At 38.5% G+C, this 27,708-nt stretch overlaps 2 protein-coding genes and 1 long non-coding RNA gene across 3 annotated transcripts; 2 read left to right on the top strand and 1 right to left on the bottom strand.

Annotated features, from left to right (window-relative positions):
- The first annotated feature begins 820 nt into the window (after nt 1-820).
- On the top strand, nt 821-5,132 carry LOC137086795 (cornifelin homolog B-like). Its single transcript, XM_067452023.1, has 4 exons — nt 821-1,016; nt 1,186-1,315; nt 1,779-1,933; nt 4,437-5,132. Exons 2-4 carry the CDS (start codon nt 1,213-1,215, stop codon nt 4,557-4,559), a joined length of 381 nt encoding a protein of 126 aa, XP_067308124.1. The 5' UTR covers nt 821-1,016; nt 1,186-1,212; the 3' UTR covers nt 4,560-5,132.
- Nucleotides 5,133-8,221: 3,089 nt separating this feature from the next.
- Nucleotides 8,222-17,191, top strand: LOC137086778 (cornifelin-like). Its single transcript, XM_067452022.1, has 5 exons — nt 8,222-8,236; nt 8,425-8,517; nt 14,380-14,507; nt 14,591-14,745; nt 16,986-17,191. The coding sequence occupies exons 3-5, from the start codon at nt 14,402-14,404 to the stop codon at nt 17,181-17,183; spliced, it is 459 nt and encodes a 152-aa protein (XP_067308123.1). The 5' UTR covers nt 8,222-8,236; nt 8,425-8,517; nt 14,380-14,401; the 3' UTR covers nt 17,184-17,191.
- On the bottom strand, nt 9,027-10,528 carry LOC137086767 (uncharacterized). Its single transcript, XR_010907520.1, has 3 exons — nt 10,485-10,528; nt 10,318-10,371; nt 9,027-9,544 (listed from the first exon to the last, which is right to left on the bottom strand). It is a non-coding gene; the product is annotated as an uncharacterized lncRNA (long non-coding RNA).
- Nucleotides 17,192-27,708: the final 10,517 nt, after the last annotated feature.

The following is a 27,708-nucleotide window of genomic DNA, read 5'->3' as shown; positions in this document are numbered from 1 at the left end:
ATGTGCTGTATATCAGTCCACAGCCTAAGCAATCGCTCCGCTCTTCTCCACTATCAATGGTAACTCAGTGTAATTTAAATTATGCTAATAATTCCAACATAGCTGAAGATTAAACACTATCACTTAATTTCAACAATTTGACTCTACTCATCAAGTCCCAAGCAAAGCATGCTGTGAACTAGTTTCAGCAAAAATCATTTTCAAGTATAGGGTCACATTAACCCCAAATAATGGGGGTGAATAAATAATGCGGGTGAATAATGTGATCCACATTCTGGCTCACATTCACTCCAAATAATGTCATCTAGTCGATTGCACATTTTATAGAATTACATTAATTGAAAGCAAAGAAATCATGCTTAGAAAAGAAACACAAATTTGTTGTTTATATCGCAATATGATTAAATAAATCAGACATGCTGTTTTCCTGTTTTTTCAGATGCCTTTTATGCTGTACACTACTATTTACTGTAACCTTAAAGTAGGCTACATACCATGAGACATAATGTACTGGCAGACAACGATATCTTTACATAATCAGTACTGTAAGATCGATCGGATGATTTCATAAAACGTTCCTGATAAATATATGCACGGTGCATTAATTCTGTTGCAACGATTTTTTAAGTAGGCCTGAGTTTGCATCCATATAAAGATTGTGACATTAATCTCAGACACATTTTCACATATTTTAGGTACTTTCTCTTAATCACAAAAGACAAAATGTAATACAATAAGGATAACTAGCTACACGTTTACAATCGTGCTGTATTTCGTGTGAAATTTTCCAAATCTATTGATCTTGCATGCTTGACATTTTTCTCATTATTAGCATGCGCTGGTCTGATGAAAACACAGCTAAAGTTGTTCTTTGATAAGCATCCTTTACTATGTGCATACGTGTGTGAGTGAGAATCTACGTCCAGACATTCCCGACGTCCCTCCCGCCCCCTAAATAAATGACAGGGTCATCCTCTCAATCTCTCAGTCGCCTGCTGAACTTGCATCTGTCCCAGGTAAGAACAAATCTGCTCCTGAAGCAACTTTGAGATTTTTTGAAATTAGTTTTCTTTACGGGGGCAACAAAGTAACAGATTTTAGTGTGTACCTTTTGAAGTCATCTGTGTATTACATTCCAAAATTGTGCTTTAGATTCTTATTTACAGTTTTCTTCTGTGATTTCAGAGTTTTTTAATCTAAGAAACGTTCATCATGGCAAGCAAGATGGTGATTCAGCAGCCCAGGCCATTGGTAGTGTCTGCTGCATCAGACCAGTGGACCACCAGCATCTGTGAATGCGACAACGTCAATGAATGTAAGTTTGTGTGTAAAAAAACTAATAATGAATTAAAGGGATAATTCACCCAAACATTTAGATTCTGTCATCATTTACTCACCCTCATGTTGTTCCAAACCTGTATGAGTGTCTTTCTTCTGCTGAACACAAAAGAAGATATTTTGAAGAATGTTTGTAACAAAGCAAACTATTTTTCCCCTACTGTGGTAGTTAATGGTTGTTCTATCTGCCTGGACACCAACATACTTTCAAATATCTTCGTTTGTGTTCAGCAGAAGAAATAAACTCATGCAGGTTTTGGAACAACATGAGGGTGAATAAATGATGACAGAATTTTCATTTTTGGGTCTCTTTAAGGCTTTTAAGAAATTAAATTAAAAGAAATCTATGGGTGATTTAGAACCACTCTGGTGTTTTTTAGCTGGTGCACCGTCTGATTATTTAGGCAGAATAATTAATTGAACTGGTCGTTCTTCTGCAGGTTGTTTCTCTGTGTGGTGCTTCCCTTGCTTCGCCTGCATTACAGCCAGAGATCACGGAGAGTGTCTCTGTCTCCCTCTGCTGGACAGCTGCGGATGTATTCCCCCTGTTACTCTCGCCATGAGGGTGTCTACACGCAAACGTTACGGCATTACGGTAAAGACAACAACAACCAAAAAACCTTTATGATAAACAAAGCTTAGATTAGAAAGAAACTGTATAATTTTGTGTTATTACAAGCTGAATAGACCTTGATCAGGGTGGCGCAATATTAACGTTCTGACCGGAATGAAAACAAGGGATAGAGGCCTCCTGTTGTAAACAACATTGTTAGCGCTGGATATAGTTCAGCTAGTATAGTATAAAAATCACTAGACGACCAGTTTTGAAAGTTTAGTTAAAGTGTGCTCTATTGGAAAGTCTAAAGCTAGGGCACTATTTGATGGGACAGCCATTTGTAGGTGTGTCCAAAACGGGTGTAACGTTACAGTCGATGTATAGTAACGTATACACAACGACTGTCCAAATTCACTCACTGATATTTGATTTACTCCTGCAAGTGAACTGTAATAGTGGACTAACGTAGGAAATAGTGAATGGTTTAGGGGGTGATTTCGAGCCTAGGTTTAGCGTTATTCCTCAGCCTCGTTTTCACCTTTTCACCCACGTTAAATTCAAAATGGTGTCATTTTTGAACGGGAATAAAAGTGAGGCTGTGAGAGACAGATCTCTTCAGTGGGTTGAACTGTTACTTAATGTGTTTTGGAAAACTGAAAAACCCTAAATTATCCATGTTTTTATAATTGTAAAAGCATAGTAACCATTTTTTTGTGTGTGTGTGTGTGTGTGAAATGATTACCATTTGTATAACAACAGTTTTACTACTAATACTATGGTTAGTGTAGCAAAACCATATGTTTTGGTTACTATTGTTTAACTACAATTTTTTTGTTTGTTTTTGTTTTTTGTAATAGTTTTGAATAATTTCTTTAAAGGGAATATGTTTCAGAGAAATTTCAGGGTTGCCAACCGTTCCGTATAATACGGAATCGTTCAGTATTTAAGAAAAATATGCATTTTCATTTATTCATACATGGTTGCAACAACATTTAGTTAAACAAAATGTAAGTGCCATTGTTTAAAAAAGTTACTGGCTGAAATTTCAAAGACGTTCATTTATATGCTTTAAAATTGTATATGCTACTATGTATCTTCCTGGCAAAAAAAAAAAAACGGTCACTGCTGGCATATAATGCAACAAAGATTGCTAATGTCAACCAATTTACCCAATAGATCTACCAATCTCTGTGTGAAAATAAAATAATGATGCTGCCATCTTTCTAAAGCCATTTTTACACAACTGTGAAAATAGGCATTCTGACCCCACTACAAAATATTGAATTACTCAGTAAATATACATCTGTAAATATACAACCCTTGCCTCATTCCTCATTCCACCATGGGAAGTAAAAAACTATAAATAAATATTTTGATATAAACTATAAAAATAAGTGATCTAGGAGCTTCATACATAGACTGTAAAAAAATATGGACCTAGTATCCGTGTCGTCACCCGTATGTTTCTGAAGAGCAATTTTGAAGCCTAAAGTCGGCCGTTGCCATCTTGGCAGCGCGTCACTCCTGGATAACTGAAAATGAGCAAAGAGGCGGGACATGGGTGGAGCTGAGGTGACTAGTTGCTGAAACCACACCCACCTAGCTCTACCATAGTCACAATCCCCCCGTCCTTCAAGTGGCCATGCCCTTAATTATGCAGAAATTTAAGCTTTAATATAATTCAAAACAGTTGAGTTATAAAGAGAATTCATCCCCTCGCAGTTGTTATGAAGGGTAAAATTAGCTGTATAGACCAAACCCACTTTTTGTACTAGGCTGTAAACTGATTTTTTCCCCTTTTGGAGCCTGTCTCTAGTGGCCAGTCGGTGAATTGCCGTTTAAGTAATTTCCGTGTTTCAAGAGGGACCACCGCTTGGCTTAATATAGTTTTTTTTTTTTTTTTACAACGGACACCAATGAAAACTTGTTAATGTTTACCCAAAAATGAAAATTCTGTCATTAACTCCTCACCCTAATGTCGTTACAAAGCCCATCTCACTACAATCATTTATGAAGCCACGAGAATAGTTTTTGTGCGCAAAAAAAATAAAAATAACGACTTGTATAGTGATCGGCCGCTTTCAAAACAAAGACTCGAACGGTCATGAATCAGCGTAATGATTCATGATTCGGATCGTGTGTCAAACTGCTGAAATCACGTGACATTGGCGATCTGAATCATGAATCGATACGCTGATTCGTAACCGTTCGAAACGTTGTTTTGAAATCTTAAGTGCCTTTTATTGGTCTTGAGAGAGGAAAATACATTGTTGTCAATGAAGGCCTTTCTGACGGTTGTCGAATGACATTAGGGTTAGTCATTAATGACAGAATTTTTATTTTTGGGTGAACTAACCCTTTAAGTTTATCCCTCACAGCCTCACTTTTATACTTCTCATGGTGCTGCTCTGTATGAGGTCTATAAACGATTGAACACCATCACATTAGCACTATTGTAATGCAACAGAAGATAACAGTCCATTATAGGTCCAGGATCTTAAACCATGGTGCATTTTGTTTAACCCCTGTTCTCTTCACACAGGACTCCATCTGTAATGACTGCGTGTACACTTACTTCTGCGGACCGTGCTCATGGTGCCAGATCAGACGGGAGATGAAGGCAAGACTAACACCTATCACTCTGTTCAACAACAGGCCAACCTAACGATCACCATCACCTTCCTCACCTTCATTATCATTTTCACAATACATTCTGTAAAGCACTCTTTGTCCCTATCGGATCACAGTCATGTCAGTCCAAAACACATAGACTTGCTGTTCTGTGGGTATAATCAGAGTTTTTGATCTTCCTCCCACATGCACTGACCTGAGATCAGCCCTTTGGCATCGCATTGTGTTTTAGATGTTATTGGTGTACAACCTTAATCCAGGAAGTGAAGGATTCTGAACAATGGGTTCCCTTAAGGAATATGCCGATTTGGGATTTTTAGTGTGACAGCACATTAATTATTTTTATTATAGATTGTTGTCTTTTGCTTTCATTTTTAAAGACATAGCATACATTTTCTTTTTATCTCGCACTCTGGATCTTTATGAAAATGTCTGTTTAGTATGATGTTCACTGTAGTTGGAAAGTTGTTATATTGAGCCATTGATATGTGACACTGGAGGTTTGGTATTAGAAACATATGTTTTACTGTGTGTCTGTGTTTGTGCAGATCTGTAAATGATTAAATGTATAGAATATTAAAATGTTGGGGCACTCAATAAAGCTGTTTAAAAATATATATACAAGCGTTTGTTTCATGTTCTATCAACAACAACAAAAAGTCTTAGAAACATCTACACACCCTTAGGCTGCCGTTTTCCACTTTTACAAAAAGTGAATAGGAACTAGATCCAGACATTTTCTACTCTTACAGTTAAAGGTAGGATAGACAAAGGGTATTTTCACACCTATAGATTGTTTGTTTTGTTCCAAATTAGGAACAAATGCAACGATGTTGCATTGTCTTCTTGGTTCGTTTCGCTTTTACAAGGCAACCTTTTAAAGCAAATGCTGTTTAGCAATTCACATGTATACAACTGTCCTCTTATTGGTCAGAGTTGTATTGGTGTCACCCATCAAGATGATTCGCTCCATGCGCTTATTTTGGCCACATTATACCATTGGCACACATTATACCAATGTAGCTGTCACTCCTGCTATTAAATTATATACTACATTTTTATTAAAGTTGCTCTGTTGTATTTTTGCAGTAAAATATCCAAAAACCACTAGGCCAGTGTTATATATTTTGTTCAGTTGAGTTTTTACAATATCCCAAAGGTTTCCAACTATTTGTAAATTGTGAGAAAATTGCGATTTTAAGCAATGAGCCGGGACGTCTGAGGGAGTCGCCTGTTAATGGCGTCATATCTGCGTTACTCTCGGTTTCTGGTTTTATTCTGCAGAAGCGCTTTACTCTTAGCAGTGTGAACAAGTGTCACAGCAGCAGCTGAGCGAACACACAGAGTAACGTCATAGCACCAATTTCAACACAATTCAATATAAATGTACAGAGCTGCGTTACCTCATACTCATGAACGGAAAAGCAGAAATGGCCGCCGACATCTGTGTCCCGTCATAATATAAGTCCCGCTACTGGCGAGGCGTGTGTTTGTGTAACAATCGCTCCAGCAGCCGTGCTCAGCTCCTCAACACTCGGTCCTGCTCTGCTTCACACTACAGTAACGTTAATAATCTCATCCATCAACATGATTTCTGCCCGAGTCCTCTCCCGATTCTTTCCCATCGGCTGTGAGGTGAAGACCACATGTCCCAAGATTCTGCTCAAACTTGGCATCATCAAACTACGCCTTTGCTTTGAATAGGCGACCTCTAGGGGACACAAAAATTACATAGTGCAACTTTAATACTGCATCACTTTCAAACACGCTCTCTCTGGATCTCCCAGCGTGCCGCTGTCTAGAGGTAAACTTTGTTAAGACGCACAAACACTGTCAAGTCTTCATCGGGACAGCACTCTCGTAAAGAGAACCATGATTACACAACACTTTAAGATGAAGAGGGACACTTTTGGCTTTCAACTGTGATAACTAATGTTCTAATGTTCAGACTATTTATAAAGCACATTTCCTGTTATGAATTATAATACCATTTGGTTGTTGGTCCATTGGGTCCGATTGCTTTCATGCCTCAAGCATTCCATCCCAGAGTTTGTTTGCAGTCGGGCCGAGACCACCTCGATCAGGCGATCTCAGAGTGATTGTTTTGGTGCTGATCTGAGCGTGATTGCAGTGTTTGCATATGCCTAGACGAACTGAACCAAGGGAGAATCCACCAGGATCCGAAACAAACGCTCAGGTGTGAAAGCAGCCAAACGCTTTGAAAGTGTAAGATCCCACCCTCCCTGCAGAGCGTCTCCAAAGCCATACCTCCTCTACACCACAGGAACGCTTGACAAATCGGCCGTGAATGGTCAACAAGTGTTTATGAATTCCTTTGAATCCCTGGCAACACGTTCTCTCAATAATAATGTTATGATGACATTATGATCATTGGGACATTAGGATGATCTTCTAGCGGAAAGACATGAGCACCAGCAGCCATATCACCCTGTAGCCCAAGACTGGTTTTTGCCTGGCCAGTACCTGGACGGGAGTCCAACTGGGAAAACCAGGAGCTGCTGGTAGAGGTGTTAGTGAGGCCAGCAGGGGGTGCTCACCCTGTGGTCTGTGTGACTCCTAACACCCCAGTATAGTGATGGGGACACTATACTGACAAAGAGCACCGTCCTTCGGATGAGACATTAAACCGAGGTCCTGACTCTCCGTAGTCATTAAAAATCCCAGGATGTCCTTCGATAAAGAGTAGGGGTGTAGCCCCGGCATCCTGGCCAAATTTGCCCATTGGCCTCTGTCCATCATAGCCTCCTAATCATCCCCCTCTCCTGATTGGCTTAATCACTCGGTCTCCTCTCCACCAATCAGCTGGTGTGTGGTGAGCGTTCTGGCGCAATGTGGCTGCCGTTGCATCATCCAGGTGGATGCTGCACATTGGTGGTGGTTGAGGAGAGACCCCTTCAATGTAAAGCGCTTTGAGTGCCTTGAAAAGCGCTATATAAATTGAACACATTATTAGTATTATTATTATGAGGGACGCAAGACAGCTCAGGAGGACTGAGAAGAAAGAGAAATGAACATTTCAAGCGGCAAGAAAAGAAAACTTCTCCCGGTAAAGAATTGACCTGGAGTGGAAAACAAATGCTTACTCTCATTCGACAAATGGAGAAATCGAATAGACGTGTACCGAACGGCATTAAAAACCTTTTGTTGGAAAGTGAATTTGAATGCTCAAATTGTGAAATGTTTAAGCTGCGAGAGAAGCTCGGATCTCTTGATGCATAAGATGATCCGAACTTGCCTTGCAGAAAAGCTGCCCATAAGTGGTTTAACTATATTCAGATTTAGACCAAAGAGGTGTGGGTTTATTTTTACTAGATGTGTTAGTTTCAGTTTGACTTACTTAGACGTTTAACTTCTACCCACACTTTATATGAAGAAGGAGGGCCTGATTGCGTGTAAAGATATTAAGAAGAAAGGGGAAGTTCAACTTAACTAGATACATATTAAGAACCGGTGGTTTGAGCAGAGGCCTCCTGAGACTTAGAAAACCTTTAGCAAGTGATGTATTTTTTTAATATTTATAACCTGTTGCCGCCTTGGACGCATAGGAAGGTTTGTTCATAAGTCCAGAAGGCTTTTTTAACCATATAAGGGCTTGCTATATAAAAAGTGTGATGACTCATTAGGGGACCGGCCCAAGAAGTACTGGAGAATAAGAATAAAGGAAATGGTCTTTCGGGGGCCGCACTTCAGGTGAAGACTTGTTTTTGCATGTGATGTAGCCTATACTTTATATTGTTCTGAAATTGACTTTTAAGTGAACCAAGAAAACCATCCTGTGGTTATTCTTATAAACGTTTTCATTAAGTCTTAGAGTGATTTTTTTTCTTTCTGTTGAGAATCTTTATTGCTTACAATTTAAATATCTCTATATATTATAGCAACCTGACCAGTGCATTCAAATTCAAGACTGAGTTGGTTATAGGACACCGCCGGGGACTTTTGAAGCAACGTCTGACATCTGATATCTGCAGGTGAGATCAACTTATGGTTCTCATCAGTTTGGAGACAGGTCTAACTGCAGAACCGCAGAACCCATATATGTCACTCACAACAGTCTGAGGGCGACAACAGCGCCACGCCACAGTCTCATGCCGGAAGTGGGCGGAGCTGATTTATCTTCGCATACATTGCTCTATTTGGAGCGTTTCAAGCCCAAAGTTTAAACGATGTTAATAATGTCAAGTATTTAATTAATAAGTTCTAATTGAAGATAGATAGAGAGATGATAGATAGGCTAGATAGATATACTCACTCATAGTTAAATCATATAAATATGTTTTAAAATAAACAATACTGGATATTAATACAAAATAAAATAATTTACGTTAAAAAATGTATTTATAAAAAAAAAACATTGTAACGTTTTTAAAGTAAAAAGTTGCTATTATTTTTTATTTATTTATATTATGTCTTAAATATTATATTAGATAAACTGAACACAAATCTTAACACACAAAAAATGAAAACAAAGATTGAGCATTTGAACATTTATTTTTATGACACAATATATTTGTTTTTTACTCAAGCATCTCAGAATAAACCTTTTATTCAAAGTAGATAATATATATTACACAATTCTACACTGTTATGCATGATTCAGATTAATCAAACCCCAAAACACACAGAAATTGTTTAATTTTAAAAAATGTTCCTTAAAAATCCCCTTAAGTAGCAAAGGCATCATATACTAGCTTGGGTTTGCTTTAAAAAAATACACAATCAGACCAAGGGGAATAAATTGAACTAAGTTGAAAGTTATTGCACAGCAGGTACATGACAAATTAAATCTAAAATAAATGTAACCTCTATAAACATTGACAACTGTCTCTTTGGCCAGTTGTCGGTCAACCATTCAGCCTGTGAAAGTTGAAGGGCTTTTTCCTAGTCTTCCACTTTCAAATTTCAGAAATCAGGGCTCTTCCACTGAACTGTTGAAAACTTTTGGTTGTTCCACAGTCTTTACACTGCAGTGCAGAGGTCTTCTGTGATCCGTGGCTCCTTCATGAGACAAGGGTACAAAGAAATAGGATGAAATGTTGGAAGTGTTTTAACAATATCGTGTGTTGAAGTCAGGATGTAGCATGTATAATAAAGTTGTGAAATTCAGTTTCTCATGTCTAAATTTCTGACATAAATGATACCCTGTCACAATCAAATTAATTAACCATTTTCAGTTCAAAATGTATACAGAAACAAAGGCAAGCACTTCATAGGGCTTCTCACACTGAGCTTATCGTCATTCTAAACACACTTTTAACCTCAGGTAAAGTAACATTTCACACTTTTATATTTACGTGCTTTGGACAGTCACTGAAACACTGTGCACTCAATATAAATAATAAAGTCAGCATTGAAGAGGAAAAAACATCAAATGCAAACAGAAAACGCAATTGCAGTGAAGAAGAGACCATTTAAATTATTGTATAGTCTGAAATGTCCATTCAGGATAAACTTGTAATACAAGGACATGCAAAGCTTGAGCATTTCTGAAAACATATTATGTGCAGTGCAGTGTCTGTCAGTGACCCTGATTATGCACATACGTTATCCCATGGTTTATTAAAGTACAGTGTGGAACGGCAGTGTATGAATACCCCAGATTAATTGTTCATCTTGGGTAAATGATGATCAGTGTGAAACATGAAGCAAGATAACCCAAGATTCTGTATACCCAGAGTTTACTATTTCAAGTGTGAAAAGCCCTCATGTTTTTTATCCTAATGAAGGGAAGCTTGTATTTAAAAAAAATACCTTTTCCTTCTTTTTCTTACCATTAACATGAAGATCCTACTGTCAATAGAGCCATCCAACTGTTGTGGAACAGTCTAAACCAATTGAACATTATAGAATAGAAGAACATTCCTGGAAAATGTGACATATAACAACACACTATCTGTATAAGTAGCTTATGTCTTTATTAGAGCCTTTTAAAACTAACCTTGTTTTTGATCAGCTTCCATTATCCTGGGTGACAATCTGATTCAATTTACTGCAACAAAATCAAACAGATATATATAATGCTTGGTTGTGTACTTAATTTAATTTTAATGGGACACATTCAAACACATGAAATAGTGTTTGCATTTTGTTAGCTTAAGCACTATATATATATATATATATATATATATACACACACTTGAAACTTTATAACCAACTAATTCAAAAGGGACAACAAATAAATACTATTTCTTGCTACTGTGTAAATAACTCAAAATCTTCATACCTCCATGGACAGCTGCTTTTTGAAGTGAATTTGAAGGTGTACTGTGCCATCTGGTCAGTTTAAAACACTGGGCAGTAGAAACTGTTGCAGAATGTCTTGCATTGATGTAGATGAAGTAAAGCTGATCCTCTGCAAATCGTAATGCCTCAATAAATTAGTGGGAAAAACACATAAAACACTGGTCAGTATCAGATAAAAGAAAATAAAAAATACGGCGCCAACAACAAAATAAAATCACAAACAATTGTTACTTAAACCAAGACCATATCAACAGACGCGATAGACATCATAAAGCAGAGCACATTAGAAAAAAATAGAGCCACGTTCAGTATAAAGTGTTAATACAACAACGATGGATCAAATACACAACATAAATAAACTTGATAGATTAATACCACAACACAAAACAGCTGTTTACCGTGTCCTCTTCTTCCGCCGTGCCGATTGTTTAGTTTTCGTTAACTCCGCCCACTTCCGGCATGAGACTGTGGCATGGCGCTGTTGTCCTCAGAGCGTTGTGAGTGACGTATATGGGTTCTGCGGTTTTGCAGTTGGTTATTATTGTCAGTTTGGGGGATGTTTATAATGTTTTAGGATGTTAGAGCAGTATATAAAAACGCACAAAGCCAGAGCAGAGTCTGCAAAGCGCCAGGAGAGACGGCGTTAAACCACCTTGTGTCAAAGCACATCACATTACAATAATAATGAACAAACAATCACCTGACTGCTGCAGATTCAATTCGTCGTTCAAAGTGTTGGAAGTGAAACGCATAAATCTGAGTCTGAGGACGTGAACAGCTAAAGTCACAGGTTGCCGTCTGTTAATTGCAGTATTATGGCGTGAATGCAGTAAGCACTGGTTATTTTGGTTCAGGAGGGACTGTAAATGGCAGCTGCTGTTTTGATTGTGTGTTCTGTGACTGCCTAACTCTGAATAGCCTCATTCTTTTCTCAGTTAAGATGCTTTACTTCTGAATATCCGTCAAAGTATAGAATCTCATTTCACACATAGTATGTTTCTGTAATATTTCTATATTAAAATGTCGATACAATGTAAAGTATTTTCTCTGGCTCTTGTTTTTTTTTATTATTATTATGCTTGTTGTTGTCATCTGTTGCCGATGTACAAGCAGAATGTAGTGGTTTGTTGATATATTGTATTTTTCCCGCCCCTCCTCCCCTGTGATTGGACGGCTGGGTAAAAAGTGACAGTAATGAGCCAAAAGTGAACATTATTCAACATTATTCAACGACCAGTAAAAAAAATGGCTTAGCACTCAGCATGAAATAGACACTCAGCGCCTTGTCACAGTACTGCCCTTTTTAAAATCTAGGTAGCCTATAATATATTCTAATAATTTTGTCCTGGGCCCTGTGAATATTAATATTAATCTACATTTTGGTCTAGCATCCGTTAATTAGTTGATTGGTGCTTTTTTTGAGCTTGTATTTCTCCATTCCGTTTTTAGTAAAAGTAGAAACAGCTGTTTAAGAGAAATTTTATTTATTTTTATTTTTTTGCGCAAGAACACAAAATTCAATCATTTACAGAGCTACACAAACACTAAATGTAAATCTTTTTTCTAAATCTTATTCTAAACACTAAATGTTTTTTGTCTTATATGTGGGAAGCTGATTTGTTTTTGAATAAACATCCATTCACATCATTAGTCATCTATAATCATTGTAACGTCCAGAGGAATAGTTTTATCGAAAGTTACAAATTCAAAAACTGCTCTCCAAACACGTGACTTTCTTCCATGAAATCGAATGAGGCCTGTGGCTGTCAAGCTCCAGAACTAAAATATTACCTACTTTAAATTACAGACCTTTTTTCTGAATCACAATTGCCTTTCTGGTCCTGAGGGGAACCCATCTGCAAAAATATATATGGGTAAAAAAACAAGTACATTCTTCCTTCTTGTGTTTAAATAAGCCTTAGGGTGGGTTGCACCAACAAGGATTAACTTTAAATCTAGATTAAATCAAGGTTTATCTTATAATTCTGTTGCACAGAACTTTAAACTTTGTTTAAAAATAAGCAGGCTTAAATTTAAACCATGACTTTAATCCTGGATTTATTTTCATAATAAACCTGGATTAACTATAATCTTGTTGCTCCACAACTTTAATCTCAGATTAAAATTTCAGTTAGGGATTAAATTTAAACTTGCTACTCTCTAGCACTTTATAAAGACAGAGGACATTTTACACGTTTATTTCCTTTATCAGCGAGAGCTCCTTATGTCAGAGAGAGTGTTTCTGGTGTTCAATAAAGAAGGAAATTGAATGTAAGTATTGTTGCTGTCAGTGGCTCATCATGGCGGCGAAAATTAATATGGAGGTTTTAATCGCAGGTTAAATACTGCTAATACCAGATTTGTTAATCTTGGTTTAAAATTAAGTGGTGCAACACAACTAGATTTAAATTAAAGCCTAGATCAACAAATCCTAGATTAGCTCTAAACTGATCTTAATTTAATCCTTGTTGGTGGAACCCACCCTTAATGTCTTTCAGTTGAACCGTTAAGCCATAATAACACAGAGCACTTGTTCAGTTGAGTACCTACAGTATCCCAGATGTTTCCAACTATTTGTAAATTGTGAGAAAATTGCTATTTTTACTAAGGACCGGGACGTTTCAGCATAGCGTCTGAGGAAGTCGCCTGTCAATTGCGTCATATCTGCGCTACCCTCTGTTTCGGCTTTTATTTGGCAGGAGCGCTTTACTCTTAGCAGTGTGAACAAGTGAACGCTCGGAGTAACGTCATAACATCGTTTTAAACACACTTAAATGTATCTAATATGATAAACAGAGCAGCATTACCTCAAAATCATAACCGGAAGAGCGGATCTGTGCAGGCGTCCGGCGAATGTGTCCCGTCCCGTCATAATAAAAGTCCCGGTATTCGCGAGGCAGGTATTTGTTTAACAATCGCTCCAGCAGCCGTGCTCAGCTCCACAACACTCAGTCCTGCTCTGCTTTAGACTACAGTATGCAGTAATAACCGCATGCATGAACGTGATTTCTGCCCGAGTCCTATTTTCCACCGGCTGTGATGAGAAGACCACATCTCCCAAGATGCTGCGCTCACACTTTGCGTCATCAAACTACGCCTTTGTTTTGAATAGGCGACCTCCAGTGGACGGAAAGTTGCATAGTGCACCTTTAAATGTGTCTAATATGATAAACAGAGCTGCGTTACCACATACTCATGACTGGAAAAGCGGAAATGGCGCCGGCGACTGTGTCCCGTCATAATAAAAGTCCCGCTGCTCGTGAGGCGTGTGTTTGTGTATCAATCGCTCCAGCGGCCGTGCTCAGCTCCTCAACACTCGGTCCTGCTCTGCTTCACACTACAGTAACGTTAATAATCTCATCCATCAACATGATTCTGCCCGAGTCCGATCCCGATTCTTTCCCATCGGCTGTGAGGTGAAGACCACGTCCCAAGATTCTGCTCAAACTTGGCGTCATCAAACTACGCTTTTGTTTTGAATAGGCGACCTCTAGCGAACGGAAAAATGACATAGTGCAGCTTTAATACTGTATCAATAATGAATCAGTTTTTGGCTTATTTTATTCTTATTTTCTCCGTTGGCCCTGCAGTGGTTTCCGTGTAGCAGCAAACATGATGTATCAGCAGCCTCAGATCAGCTCTGTGACGACCACAAGCACGATCCAGAACGACCAGTGGAGCACAGGAATCTGTGGATGCTTCGATGACTGTGAAATCTGTGAGTTTGAAGTGACTTACCCTGCTCATCCCCATTTGGAGTGATTCATTCAGTCATTTATCTATTTTTGTATTTCCTTCTAGGCTGCTTCGCCACATGGTGCCCCGTCTTATTTACTTGTTCCACAACCTCAAATCTTGGGGAGTGTTTCTGTCTGCCCCTGATTGACGAGTTTTCCATCATTCCTCCGATATCTATGGCACTGCGGACTTCTGTGAGAGCTCGATACGGCATACAGGTAGCTTATGTGTTGCTTCTAAAAACTTAACAAGTACCAAAACATTACATGGGTCTATACCATTGGATTTTGGACATGCCCTACAAATACCATTGCCATTTGGACATGTCACATGTATTATTTGTATATACTATGGAATTTGAATATGGTGACCCAGTAGACTTGCAGTCTATGCCCATTTACCCCTGGTATTAAGATGCATTTTAGTTGATCGGATCACAAGTGGACGTCACTAAATACTGGTGTAAACGGGGTCTGAAATGTTTTGAGCTTGTCCACTTTTTTTTTACCACTCCCAGAGGTAATCAAAAACGCATTAGACCGGATTGCTTTCATAACTCTATTTTAATGATTTGAGCTCATGGTTTGAAACTCAAGCTGCAAGTGCACTTAGGGTGTGTCCGAATCAACTTTTGCTAATTTAACGACAGAAACAAGGTCAGCGCACCAGGCTCATGATCCAAAACGTCATGAGTGTGTTTTAGGCATAAAGTGCAATAAACCAATCAGAGTCTTATCTCCCATTTCCTTTAAAAGCTATAGTTGCACTTGCACCATGGCGGATTTGTCAGACAGGAATCCTTTTATTTAAAATATTAAAAAATGTGTGTGCCCTGTGTGTGTAATAAGCAGAGTGTATGTGTGTTGTGCACAAAAAATACTGTGCTATTAACTTTACACCCTTAAAGCGGGCGTACACGGTGCGATTTTTGCTGTCGTACGAACTCGCAGACGATTTTTTTTCTCGGGAGAAATCGCGTGGACATCGTGGATGCTCGTATGGTCGCGGCTCGCACCATGTGAGAGGAGCCGAGCACGTTAAGAGCACCTCCTGACCTTACGATCATTTTTAAACATGTTTAAAAAGTTCGGGGAGTCGGCCCGATTTTTACCAGCATATGACTGTCCCCTATTGGCAAATCATGCACAAGCACGTCACATAGGCTCAATCTATGAGTATCATTAGCTCAGTGGCTGCAAACACACAGTGTACACACACACACACACACTTTTTCTCTCTCTCTCTCACGCGCACCCTTCTCTCTCCCTCTGGTTGTTTCGGTTGAAAGGAATGGCTACTGTTCTCTGCTTTTCAACAAATCATTTGCACACATTTTTTCTTTATTTTTTGTAAGCTCTAGCAGCAACATTGAAAGCTCCCGTCTCTGTGTTTAACACGAAAGCTTGTGTGATCGCGGCCGGCTCGTGGTGCAAACAGTCGTGCCGTGTACCAGCTGATTTGATGCGATGATCAAGTTAAAGGACTCGTAGCGTCTGCAATATCTCACGAACTCCCGATTGAATTCGTACAGTGTCCGCCCGCCTTTAAAGAAAAGTGTCAGGAAGAAACATAAATAGGGTTTCGCAGTGATGCAATAGAAGAACCATTTTGGTTCCCCAAAGAACCGTTTTGTGAAAGGTTCTTTAAAGAACCATTTTTTCTAACCATTTTATGGTCTAAAGAACCGTTTGTGCAATGGAAAGGTTCTTTGGATATTAAAGGTTTTTCCTGGATCCTTTATTTTTAAGAGTGTAGATCAGGTTTTTGTTGGTCAGTGGCCCAGTCATTTTCAGTTTCTCAAAATAGCAACAATGCGCCTAAACACACCTCGTTTTCAGACCAGATGGACGCGAGTGCATTTGCTATTTTAACAACATGGCCTGGAGGAGAAAATGATAACTGCGTCAGGCTGAAACTAGCAAAAAACACTCGCATCTGCCGTCGCATTGCAACAGATGTATAATAGGGCCCAAAGTGTGCAAGTTTGTGTTACATTCGCCAAAAAATATTACTTTTTTTGGTATTAAAATACAAACAAGCAAACCCAGCCCAGGTGAGAAAAAGTAACCACATTTGACAATGACTTGACACATTAATTTCCAACATACACTGTATCAAATCAAAACGGAAAATGTTCTGGCAATTTTCTGCCAGTACAATATCCAGTAATTTTTACAGAAATTTACTTTAACCCTCAAAACACAAACTAATGCAATGTGTCATTCAAAATACAGGTAAAACACCTGTAAAAAACCAATACAGAAAATTCCTTTATATTTATACTGTACATTGTGCCCTATTTTTACAGACTTTTGTTTACAGTGTAATTAGTTAGTTACTTTTAATGCAGTATTGTATTACTATTCTAAGCTTGAGTTTAAAATCCAAAACTTGTCATAACAACTTGAGTTGAAGAGAAGAAATACGTTCAACTAACTATGGTTGACTTCTCTTACAGGGGGATTTGGGATCTGACTGCATGTATGTGACCTTCTGCAACATTTGCTCCTGGTGCCAAATAGCGAGGGAATTAAAAAGACGTCATCCAAATCACATAGTGGTAAATGTTCAGTCTGCGGTCATGCCCGCTCCCCCAGTGATGGTACCCGTCCCACAGCCAACTGTTGTGACAACCCAGGTAACAAGAGTGGGTTAACTGAGGACTCGATGAGATCGACCCATTCTGGAAGTTGGTTGAGATTCTCCACTGGTGGATGAAGTGATTTAATATACCATCAATTGCTTAAGTACATAATCAACTCTCTATGCTTATCTATGCTCTAAATTTTTAAGCAAATTTTAGCACTCATAGAAGTTTGCAAAATATGAGAAATCATTAAAGGGTTAGTACACCCAATGTGTGTCATTAATGGCTCTCCCTAATGTCGTTCCACACCCATGAGACCTCCGTTCATCTTCAGACACAGTTTAAGATATTTTATATTTAGTCTGAGAGTGTATGCACACTATACTGTCCATGTCCAGAAAGGGAATAAAAACATCATCAGAGTAGTCCATATGAGACATCAGTGGGTTAATTAGAGTCTCTTGAAGCATCCAAAATACATTTTGGTCCAAAAATAACAAAAACTACGACTTTATTCAGCATCAGTCTTCTCTTCCGGGTTTGTTTTCAATCCTCAATTAAAGTTTCGAACGGTAATGAATCAGCAGATTGATTCATGATTCGGATCACCAATGTCACGTGATTTCAGCAGTTTGACATGCGATCCGAATCATGAATCAATCCGCTGATTCATTACCGTTCGAAACTTTATTTGAGGTTTGAAAACAAACCCGGAAGAGAAGACGATGCTGAATAAAGTCCAAAGTAAAGACCAAAATTATTTCCGATGCTTCAAGAGATTCTAATGAACTAACTGATGTCTCAAAGGGACTACTCTGATGATGATTTTATTCCCTTTCTGGACATGGACAGTATAGTGTGCATACACTTGCATACGCTTTCAGACTAAATATAAAATATCTTAAACTGTGTCTGAAGATGAACAGAGGTTTCATGGGTGTGGAACGACATTAGGTTGAGTCATTAATGACACACATTGGGTGTACTAACCCTTTAATGATTTCTCATATTTTCCCTCTCATATGTCCCTTTCTGGACATGGACAGTGTAGTGTGCATACACTTGCATATGCTCTCGGACTAAATATCTAATATCTTAAACTGTGTGTGAAGATGAACGGAGGTCTTACGAGTGTGGAGCGACATTAGGGAGAGTTAATAAAATAAATTTCCTTTTTGGGTGAACTAACCCTTTATGGTACCATATTCTCAGTCATCTGCAAATATAACATTAGTAGTCCCAGAGGCAGCATGTTTTTGTAGCAGGTAATATGAACTATAGAAAGTAACAGAGGAAAGAGGAAGCTGTGGCTTTGTGATAAGTGAGTCATAGCCTGGAGTCAAAGTCAGCAATTACACCTGCCTTTGTTGCTATATTGGCAGCTCGCCTCACCAACAAACATGAATGCTTGAGATCTTTCCAAGATAAGTCATCTACAAGTTGTATTGTGTCTTAAAGGAACATGCCACTATTTTTAAAAATAAGCTCATTTAGAGTTAAACAGTTGAGTTTTACACAATTGCTATACATTTTGTCCTTACTTAATTTGATTGTGTTCAATCCACTTAAATAGAAGTCACATTTAAGTTTACTTAATCCGTTTGTGTTGAGATTACATGAATGATTTGTTGCATTAACTGAAACTGGGCGGGGTTTGTTAGTTCCCAGCATGCTTTGCATATGGCTAAATCAAGAGTGAGTAAATGTTGTTATTTTATATGTAAAAGTGTTATTTTGTGTATTTTTTGAGTAAGACGAGAAAGGAGACTTAAGTGTTGAATATTCAATTCAGTTAAACAGTTGCGTTTTACCGTTTTTGAATCCATTCAGCCGAACTCTGGGTCTGGCGGTAGCACCTTTAGCATAGCTTAGCATAGATAATTGAATCAGATTAGACCGCTAGCATCACGCTCAAAAAAATGTCCAAAGAGTTTAGATATTTTTCCTGTTTAAAACTCTTCTGTTGTTACATCGTGTACTAAGACCGACAAGGAGCTTTCTGCCGTAAATGAATGCAGCGGCGCAATGGTATTACGAAGCGTCTGAACAGCCGGATCTCACGAAAAATGCGTATAAATAGTACGAGTGTGCAATGTCGTGGAATGTATACGCCAAAACTCATTTTGGTGTGCATATGATACGCTGTTTTTTGCGTGCATATGATACGCACTTTATGGCGTATTATACATACGAACCCCCCACCCCACTACCCTAAACCTACCCCAAGAGAGCGTGTCATATATACGCCATAAACTGCGTATCATATGCACGTGAAATACAGCGTAATATATGCACGCCAAAATGAGTTTTGGTGTATACATTCCACGACATTGCACACTCATACTATTTATACTCATTTATGTGTGATCGGGTTGGTCTGAAAATAGGCAAACTTCCGTCAACATAGCCAACGTGACAACCTGCTTGAACAGAGAGCGTGCCTTAAGTTGCAACCATGAAAATGTTTGTGAGAGACGATTCAGAAGATATTTACTTTGGTGCAGTTCCGGAAACGTATCTATTTGAACCAGAATAACAGATGAGCTTTTGAAACGTGAAAGGCAAGAAAATGTGAACAGACTGTGGCAGAAGGGACGAGGAGAGCAGATTTGAACTGGGGGTGCAAGTGTGGGGCTTGCCGGTGTTTTGAGATCTATGTTAAGAGCAGCCGAACCATTCCTTGTTTTTCGCTGGTATTCTGTACAACTTCGACTTAATACTTACGACTCACAGCCCTTTACAACACACAGAACATGGCTAATCGCGCAGGTAAATCCACTACCTAATTTGCCGCTGCAACTCTGCAACTACACAAACTTAGTGCCGGTCAAGTTGGAAGTTACCTATGAAAAAGAAAAAAGTGTGTTGGATTTACATAATTTAATTGAGTATATTGGTTCCACATGAATCATTTAAGTTTAACAAACATCATTTGTTCATGTAAGTTCAACATCATGGAATGAATACATTTTAAGGGACCCAATTAAGTAGTTTCAAAGTTAATTTTATATGGCTCCCATGCAGGCATTCAATTTCATTTTATCCGCTTCAATTTCATATTTTAATGTTACGCAATTAAATTATAATATTGTAATAGGTGGTTGACAAACGTTTGACTATGTTACGAACCCTATTGGTCTAGGGGTGGATTGCAGCAGAAATAGATATGGTTGGTGGTAAATTAATGTGCAACAGCAGAGGAAACCCCATCTCCAGAACCAGAATGACTACAATAAGCTCAACAACCAGTCAGATGTAACATAAGAGAAGTTTATTTACATAATTCAACAAGCAAAAAGTAATGAAAAGGGTATCAGCTTCAGAAGGGGGCAAGGCCAAAACACAAAGCTAACTCCTAAAAAACAACTAACTGTTACAAAATAAAGAAAGCTAAATACAGCAGGCTAAACTAACTCCCTATCTAACATAACCAGGGGAAAGGAGGTAATCGAAAACAAAATGGCACCCACCTTGGCTTCCTACTAAAAGAAAACAGAGACATCATATAATAAGGCTAAATCAGTACCTAACTCAAATGAAGGGTCACTTCTCTTTTTGAAATATCAGTCATTGACGTAAGACAACGGACAGAGGTTTAGGCCCAACACAATGGAGACCGATACACCAAATCAAACTAAAAGCTTGATCACAGCCAAAGTCAGTCTGGAGATGAAGACAAGACCTCAGCCTTTGTACACCATCAAGCCACCACCAACACTGCTCTGTAGGTAGCTGCAGTTTAAATATGCTCTCCTCTCTTCCATCATCCAATCACAGCAAATCTCCAATTAGTAGCATCAGGTGGTGATAATGGTTCTGCAGGGGGAGAGAGAGGCTGCGTCCCAATATGCCTACTTAGACTACGTCCTAAAAGTGTACTCTTGTATGAAGAAAAAGTATACTTTTGAGTGTGTAGCAGAAAAGTACGCAAGCTTCGGGACATACTACTTTGCCATCTTTAACGGACTCTGTCGCTTAGTTATGTGCATCCCGTCACCGTTTAAACTGCCCTGTAAGGCATCGTCAGATTCGTCACAGTTCAAATCCTCCACGTTCAGTTTAATCTCCATCCGTATCGGAGAGAAATGTAGCCGCTCGTTGATCTGCCATTTGTGGTCTTTAAAGGGTTACTTCAGCGATTAGATGTGCTTCCCCTCCTCAAATCCCCCTGAGACAAGAGATTTATGCATTTTATTTCTGGAAAAAATCCTCCCATGATGCAAATATCGTCAATTTGCGCCATCGGAGGAATTGTTGGCCAGAGGCTACAGACTACAGCCAGCAGAGGGAGCCATTTCCGCATGTTTTCAACTCGCGCGTGGGGGACGGGAGATCACACTCACAGCACTCAGCTTGCAGCTGCAGCCTCAGGCATTCACGTAAGTCTTTCAACTTCTCAAACTAATTCCTATGAAAGTTAAGCTTTAAAAGGCATGAACTGAAAACGCGGCAGACTGAACATGCGCTGTGAATCTATGCCGCGGACGCGTTTACCTCAGCTCTCATCACAAGCTCATCCATGACTGTCAATGTAATCTCACTCTCAGCGTTTTAGGCTGTGAGACTCCCTCAGTGGCTAATTCACATAGTGAACACACACGTTCAGTTTTTAATTGTAGTGTCTGTTCTCTAGCTGAACTGATTTTATGAAAATAAACACAGTCACAGTGGGAAAGTGATTCAGTAATCTAGTAGCGGTGACTTTGGAAGTGGCCTCGTAGGGCAGTGAAGCATTCTGGGAATTGTTGTCTTTCATCCCTATAAGACAAAAATACATTTTCTGTCTTTTCTCAGTCTAGAAAGCACTAAATTAAAAAATAATTTCACATTTCTACTACATGAATGACCCAGTTTAAATACAGATTCATCTTTCCAGCGCTGAAATACTCCTTTAATGCAGAGACTCTCCTCATGTGTTTGCAGTTTAAATATAATGATGCATTCAAAAGTTAACACTATTTGTTTAAGTCCACAGCCTAAGCAAATGCCTCACTCTTCTCATGGTAACTCAATGTAATTTAAATTGTTCTAATAATTCCAACATAACTAAATATTAAACACAATCAAGTCTCCGTTCTCATCTAACTCAAAAATACACAAAATAACACTTTTACATATAAAATAACAACATTTACTCACTCTTGATTTAGCCATATGCAAAGCATGCTGGGAGCTAACAAACCCCGCCCAGTTTCAGTTAATGCAACAAATCATTCATGTAATCTCAACACAAACGGATTAAGTAAACTTCAATTTAGCTTCTATTTAAGTGGATTGAACACAATCAAAATAAGTAAGGACAAAATGTATAGCAATTGTGTTGCTTTAGCTCATTAAGCAATGGGAAGAAGAAGTAAAAATCTCTTTTTTTGTGTGTAGCTGAGGACATCTTTCAGTTGCTGTAATATATTTGTGCCGCTGCACCCATGGGACGGCAAAAAGCTCCCTGATTATTACGCAGGAATGAGAATATAGTTCCTAGCCATATCGGTCTTGAAAATCACAACTTTTCATTTTCCGTCAGTCTTAATACAGTCTTGTTCAAAATAATAGCAGTACAATGTGACTAACCAGAATAATCAAGGTTTTTAGTATATTTTTTATTGCTACGTGGCAAACAAGTTACCAGTAGGTTCAGTAGATTCTCAGAAAACAAACGAGACCCAGCATTCATGATATGCACGCTCTTCAGGCTGTGCAATTGGGCAATTAGTTGAAAGGGGTGTGTTAAAAAAATAGCAGTGTCTACCTTTGACTGTACAAACTCAAAACTATTTTGTACAAACATTTTTTTTTTTTTTTCTGGGATTTAGCAATCCTGTGAATCACTAAACTAATATTTAGTTGTATGACCACAGTTTTTTTAAAACTGCTTGACATCTGTGTGGCATGGAGTCAACCAACTTGTGGCACCTCTCAGCTGTTATTCCACTCCATGATTCTTTAACAACATTCCACAATTCATTCACATTTCTTGGTTTTGATTCAGAAACAGCATTTTTGATATCACCCCACAAGTTCTCAATTGGATTAAGGTCTGGAGATTGGGCTGGCCACTCCATAACATTAATTTTGTTGGTTTGGAACCAAGACTTTGCCCGTTTACTAGTGTGTTTTGGGTCATTGTCTTGTTGAAACAACCGTTTCAAGGGTATGTCCTCTTCAGCATAGGGCAACATGACCTCTTCAAGTATTTTAACATATGCAAACTGATCCATGACCCCTGGTATGCGATAAATAGGCCCAACACCATAGTAGGAGAAACATGCCCATATCATGATGCTTGCACCTCCATGCTTCACTGTCTTCACTGTGTACTGTGGCTTGAATTCAGAGTTTGGGGGTCGTCTCACAAACTGCCTGTGGCCCTTGGACCCAAAAAGAAAAATTTTACTCTCATCAGTCCACAAAATGTTCCTCCATTTCTCTTTAGGCCAGTTGATGTGTTCTTTGGCAAATTGTAACCTCTTCTGCACATGCCTTTTTTTTAACAGAGGGACTTTGCGGGGGATTCTTGAATATAGATTAGCTTCACACAGACGTCTTCTAACTGTCACAGTACTTACAGGTAACTCCAGACTGTCTTTGATCATCCTGGAGGTGATCATTGGCTGAGCCTTTGCCATTCTGGTTATTCTTCTATCCATTTTGATGGTTGTCTTCCGTTTTCTTCCACGTCTCTCTGGTTTTGCTCTCCATTTTAAGGCATTGGAGATCATTTTAGCTGAACAGCCTATCATTTTTTGCACCTCTTTATAGGTTTTCCCCTCTCTAATCAACTTTTTAATCAAAGTACGCTGTTCTTCTGAACAATGTCTTGAACGACCCATTTTCCTCAGCTTTCAAATGCATGTTCAACAAGTGTTGGCTTCATCCTTAAATAGGGGCCACCTGATTCACACCTGTTTCTTCACAAAATTGATGACCTCAGTGATTGAATGCCACACTGCTATTTTTTTGAACACACCCCTTTCAACTAATTCAACTAATTGCCCAATTGCACAGCCTTAAGAGCGTGCATATCATGAATGCTGGGTCTTGTTTGTTTTCTGAGAATCTACTGAACCTACTGGTAACTTGTTTGCCACGTAGCAATAAAAAAATATACGAAAAACCTTGATTATTCTGGTTAGTCACATTGTACTGCTATTATTTTGAACAATACTGTACATGATGTAACTACAGAAGAGTCCAGATTTAAATAGGAAAACATTTTTTATTTGTAGCGAGATGCTTTAATGAGATGATTTTGTAGCTTGTTTAGGACTTCTTCATGTGTCAAAAAACATTTCTGACTTCTTCTTGCTCACTCAGTTCTGAAAGATGAAATGTTGAAGTTAGCCAATATTAACTGTTGTTTAAAAGTTATTAAGTTCCGGTCACCTCTTTTGAGCATCAAATTAACATTTAAACATTTGAACTTTGCACAGTTAGTCTATAGATCATGGCAGTGTGCACTCGTCCCAAAGTGCGCAAATATTTAGTTCTCTTTCAAATTTTGTGCTTGAACGGACAAACTCACAAAAAGTATGTCAACATGTCCATCTTGATGTATCCAAGCAGACATAGTCTGAATATGCCTTAAGTGAACTTTATGCAGTCGAGAAAGACGACACATATCCTGCATTAGAGCTTGTGTAAATTTAATAAGGATTCATCTTTAATTTAAACAGTGAAATATGCAATTATTTCACATTTGATTACTTTATTCAATTTCTTTAACTAAAAACGGATGTTAGACCTAACTGAAAAACCTGAAAAGCATTGTTCATTTTATCAGTATCTTTGCGCAATAGTATTGATTTGTGCTGCTGCTTGTATTTAAGTTATTTGTTCTTATTTTCTTTATTTTTATTTGACATTAGTACTTTTTTCCCTAATCATAGTCAATACAGAACCGTACCGAAACCGTGAGCCTAGAACCATGATACAAAAACGTTACACCCCTAGCGTAACGTAAGTGAGAGTGTAGCACACACACACTGAAAGCCTTCGGCAGAATTCAGATGAGCCATTTTAATCTAGATTTAAAAAAATTATCTATGCCCACCTCTAATATATATATATAATCATATATGTGATGGTACGTTGCAGGGACCATTTTCCTCCATGAAAATGTACAGCACAGAGAGCGAGATTTAAATTTGAACCATTGTTCCCTATAACTCCCCCCGTCCCTAGGAAGGCTGAACAAAGTTTCATCAAAGGCTGTAGTTGCCTTACCGTTTGCTGTAGTCCTTAAAAATTGATTTTTTAAAATCATATCTCCCTTTGCTTTAAACTTTGAACGTTGTAACTTTGCAGATGTTGTTTATGCTCAAACAGCAACATTACACAATAGCTAAAGTTAGAAAAGTGAAATTGTGTTTTACCACCCCTTTAAAACAACAACAAATCAGAACGAAATAGAAAGCAGTAATTGTAAGGCCACAATATTTTATTTTGTGTATTTATTTATTATTTCAAACATATAGTATAAGATTCTGATATAATTAACTCGTTATTTCAGAAAAACACAGCAAAAACTATATTATATTATATTATATTATATTATATTATATTATATTATATTATATTATATTATATTATATTATATTATATACATGAGACTTTTTTTCCTCAAGTGAATGCAATACGCTTCCAAACCCTTTGCAATAGTTTTTACTTTAACAATATAACTGAATTAAACCACACACTTAAAGTTTATGTTTTACTAGGAAACATCGAACCCACTTTATATTAGGTGCACTGTAAAAAATTATATGTTCAATAAGTTATGACAACATATGTGTTTACATTGTTTTAACTCATCAAAATGAGTTAAAAAATGTTAAACTTTTTTTTATTAATTATACAAGATGTAAGTCATTCTTTAAAGTCAGTTTAACGTAATTTAATTTGAAATAACTTAAAAATCCAAGTCGATTGTACTGCAAAGGTTAAAAATTTGCCTTTTTTTACAGTGTGGCCTTACACTGTAAAAAAAAATGTGTTGGTTTTTGTTGGTTTAACTTAAAAAAGTAATTAACCTGGCTGCCTTAAAATTTTGTGTTTATTGAAATTAAAAATTTGAGTTGATACAATGAAGGAAATTTGTTTAATAAATAGAAACTCCAAATATTATTGTATCTGAACTACATAAAAATTTTGATAAATCATGAAAATAGCACTATTTGGCATGTTTCACTGCGTCATCAGAAATAACACACACACAATTACTCAATATGCTGACAAAATCTTTTAATATTTTAATAAAGGTTGTCAAATCTCAAAAAATGTTCATTGTATTAACTCAAATTTAAGGCAACCAGGTAACTTTTTTTCTAAATAATTTTTATAGTGTATGTACTTACATTAAAAAAATAAGTACAATGTACTTACTGTGTTCAAATTGTATTGCAAAGCACTTATGCTGATATTGAGGTGGGATACGGGTAGAGTTAGGGACAGGTGTGGTGGGGTGGGTCAGTTTAAGGGTAGAGTAAGGGTCAGGTGTGGTGGTGTGGGTCAGTTTAAGGGTAGAGTTAGGGTCAGGTGTGGTGGTGTGGGTCAGTTTAAGGGTAAAGTTAGGGACAGGTGTGGTGGTGTGGGTCAGTTTAAGGGTAGAGTTAGGGACAGGTGTGGTGGTGTGGGTCAGTTTAAGGGTAAAGTTAGGGTCAGGTGTGGTGTGGTGCTGTGGGTCAGTTTAAGGGTAGAGTTAGGGACAGGTGTGGTGGTGTGGGTCAGTTTAAGGGTAGAGTTAGGGTCAGGTGTGGTGGTGTGGGTCAGTTTAAGGGTAGAGTTAGGGTCAGGTGTGGTGGTGTGGGTCAGTTTAAGGGTAAAGTTAGTGTCAGGTGTGGTGGTGTGGGTCAGTTTAAGGGTAGAGTTAGGGTCAGGTGTGGTGGTGTGGGTCAATTTAAGGGTAGAGTTAGGGTCAGGTGTGGTGGTGTGGGTCAGTTTAAGGGTAGAGTTAGGGACAGGTGTGGTGGTGTGGGTCAGTTTAAGGGTAGAGTTAGGGTCAGGTGTGGTGGTGTGGGTCAGTTTAAGGGTAAAGTTAAGGACAGGTGTGGTGGTGTGGGTCAGTTTAAGGGTAGAGTTAGGGTCAGGTGTGGTGGTGTGGGTCAGTTTAAGGGTAGAGTTAGGGTCAGGTGTGGTGGTGTGGGTCAGTTTAAGGGTAGAGTTAGGGTCAGGTGTGGTGGTGTGGGTCAGTTTAAGGGTAGAGTTAGGGTCAGGTGTGGTGGTGTGGGTCAATTTAAGGGTAGAGTTAGGGTCAGGTGTGGTGGTGTGGGTCAGTTTAAGGGTAGAGTTAGGGACAGGTGTGGTGGGGTGGGTCAGTTTAAGGGTAGAGTTAGGGTCAGGTGTGGTGGTGTGGGTCAGTTTAAGGGTAGATTTAGGGACAGGTGTGGTGGTGTGGGTCAGTTTAATGGTAGAGTTAGGGACAGGTGTGGTGGTGTGGGTCAGTTTAAGGGTAGAGTTAGGGACAGGTGTGGTGGTGTGGGTCAGTTTAAGGGTAGAGTTAGGGTCAGGTGTGGTTGTGTGGGTCAGTTTAAGGGTAGAGTTAGGGACAGGTGTGGTGGTGTGGGTCAGTTTAAGGGTAAAGTTAGGGTCAGGTGTG

Source organism: Pseudorasbora parva, chromosome 1 (assembly GCF_024679245.1).
Source record: "Pseudorasbora parva isolate DD20220531a chromosome 1, ASM2467924v1, whole genome shotgun sequence".
NCBI classification, from domain to species: Eukaryota; Metazoa; Chordata; class Actinopteri; order Cypriniformes; family Gobionidae; genus Pseudorasbora; species Pseudorasbora parva.
The sequence above is the reverse complement of the archived record's forward strand: the minus strand, read 5'-3'. Positions and strand labels throughout refer to the sequence as shown.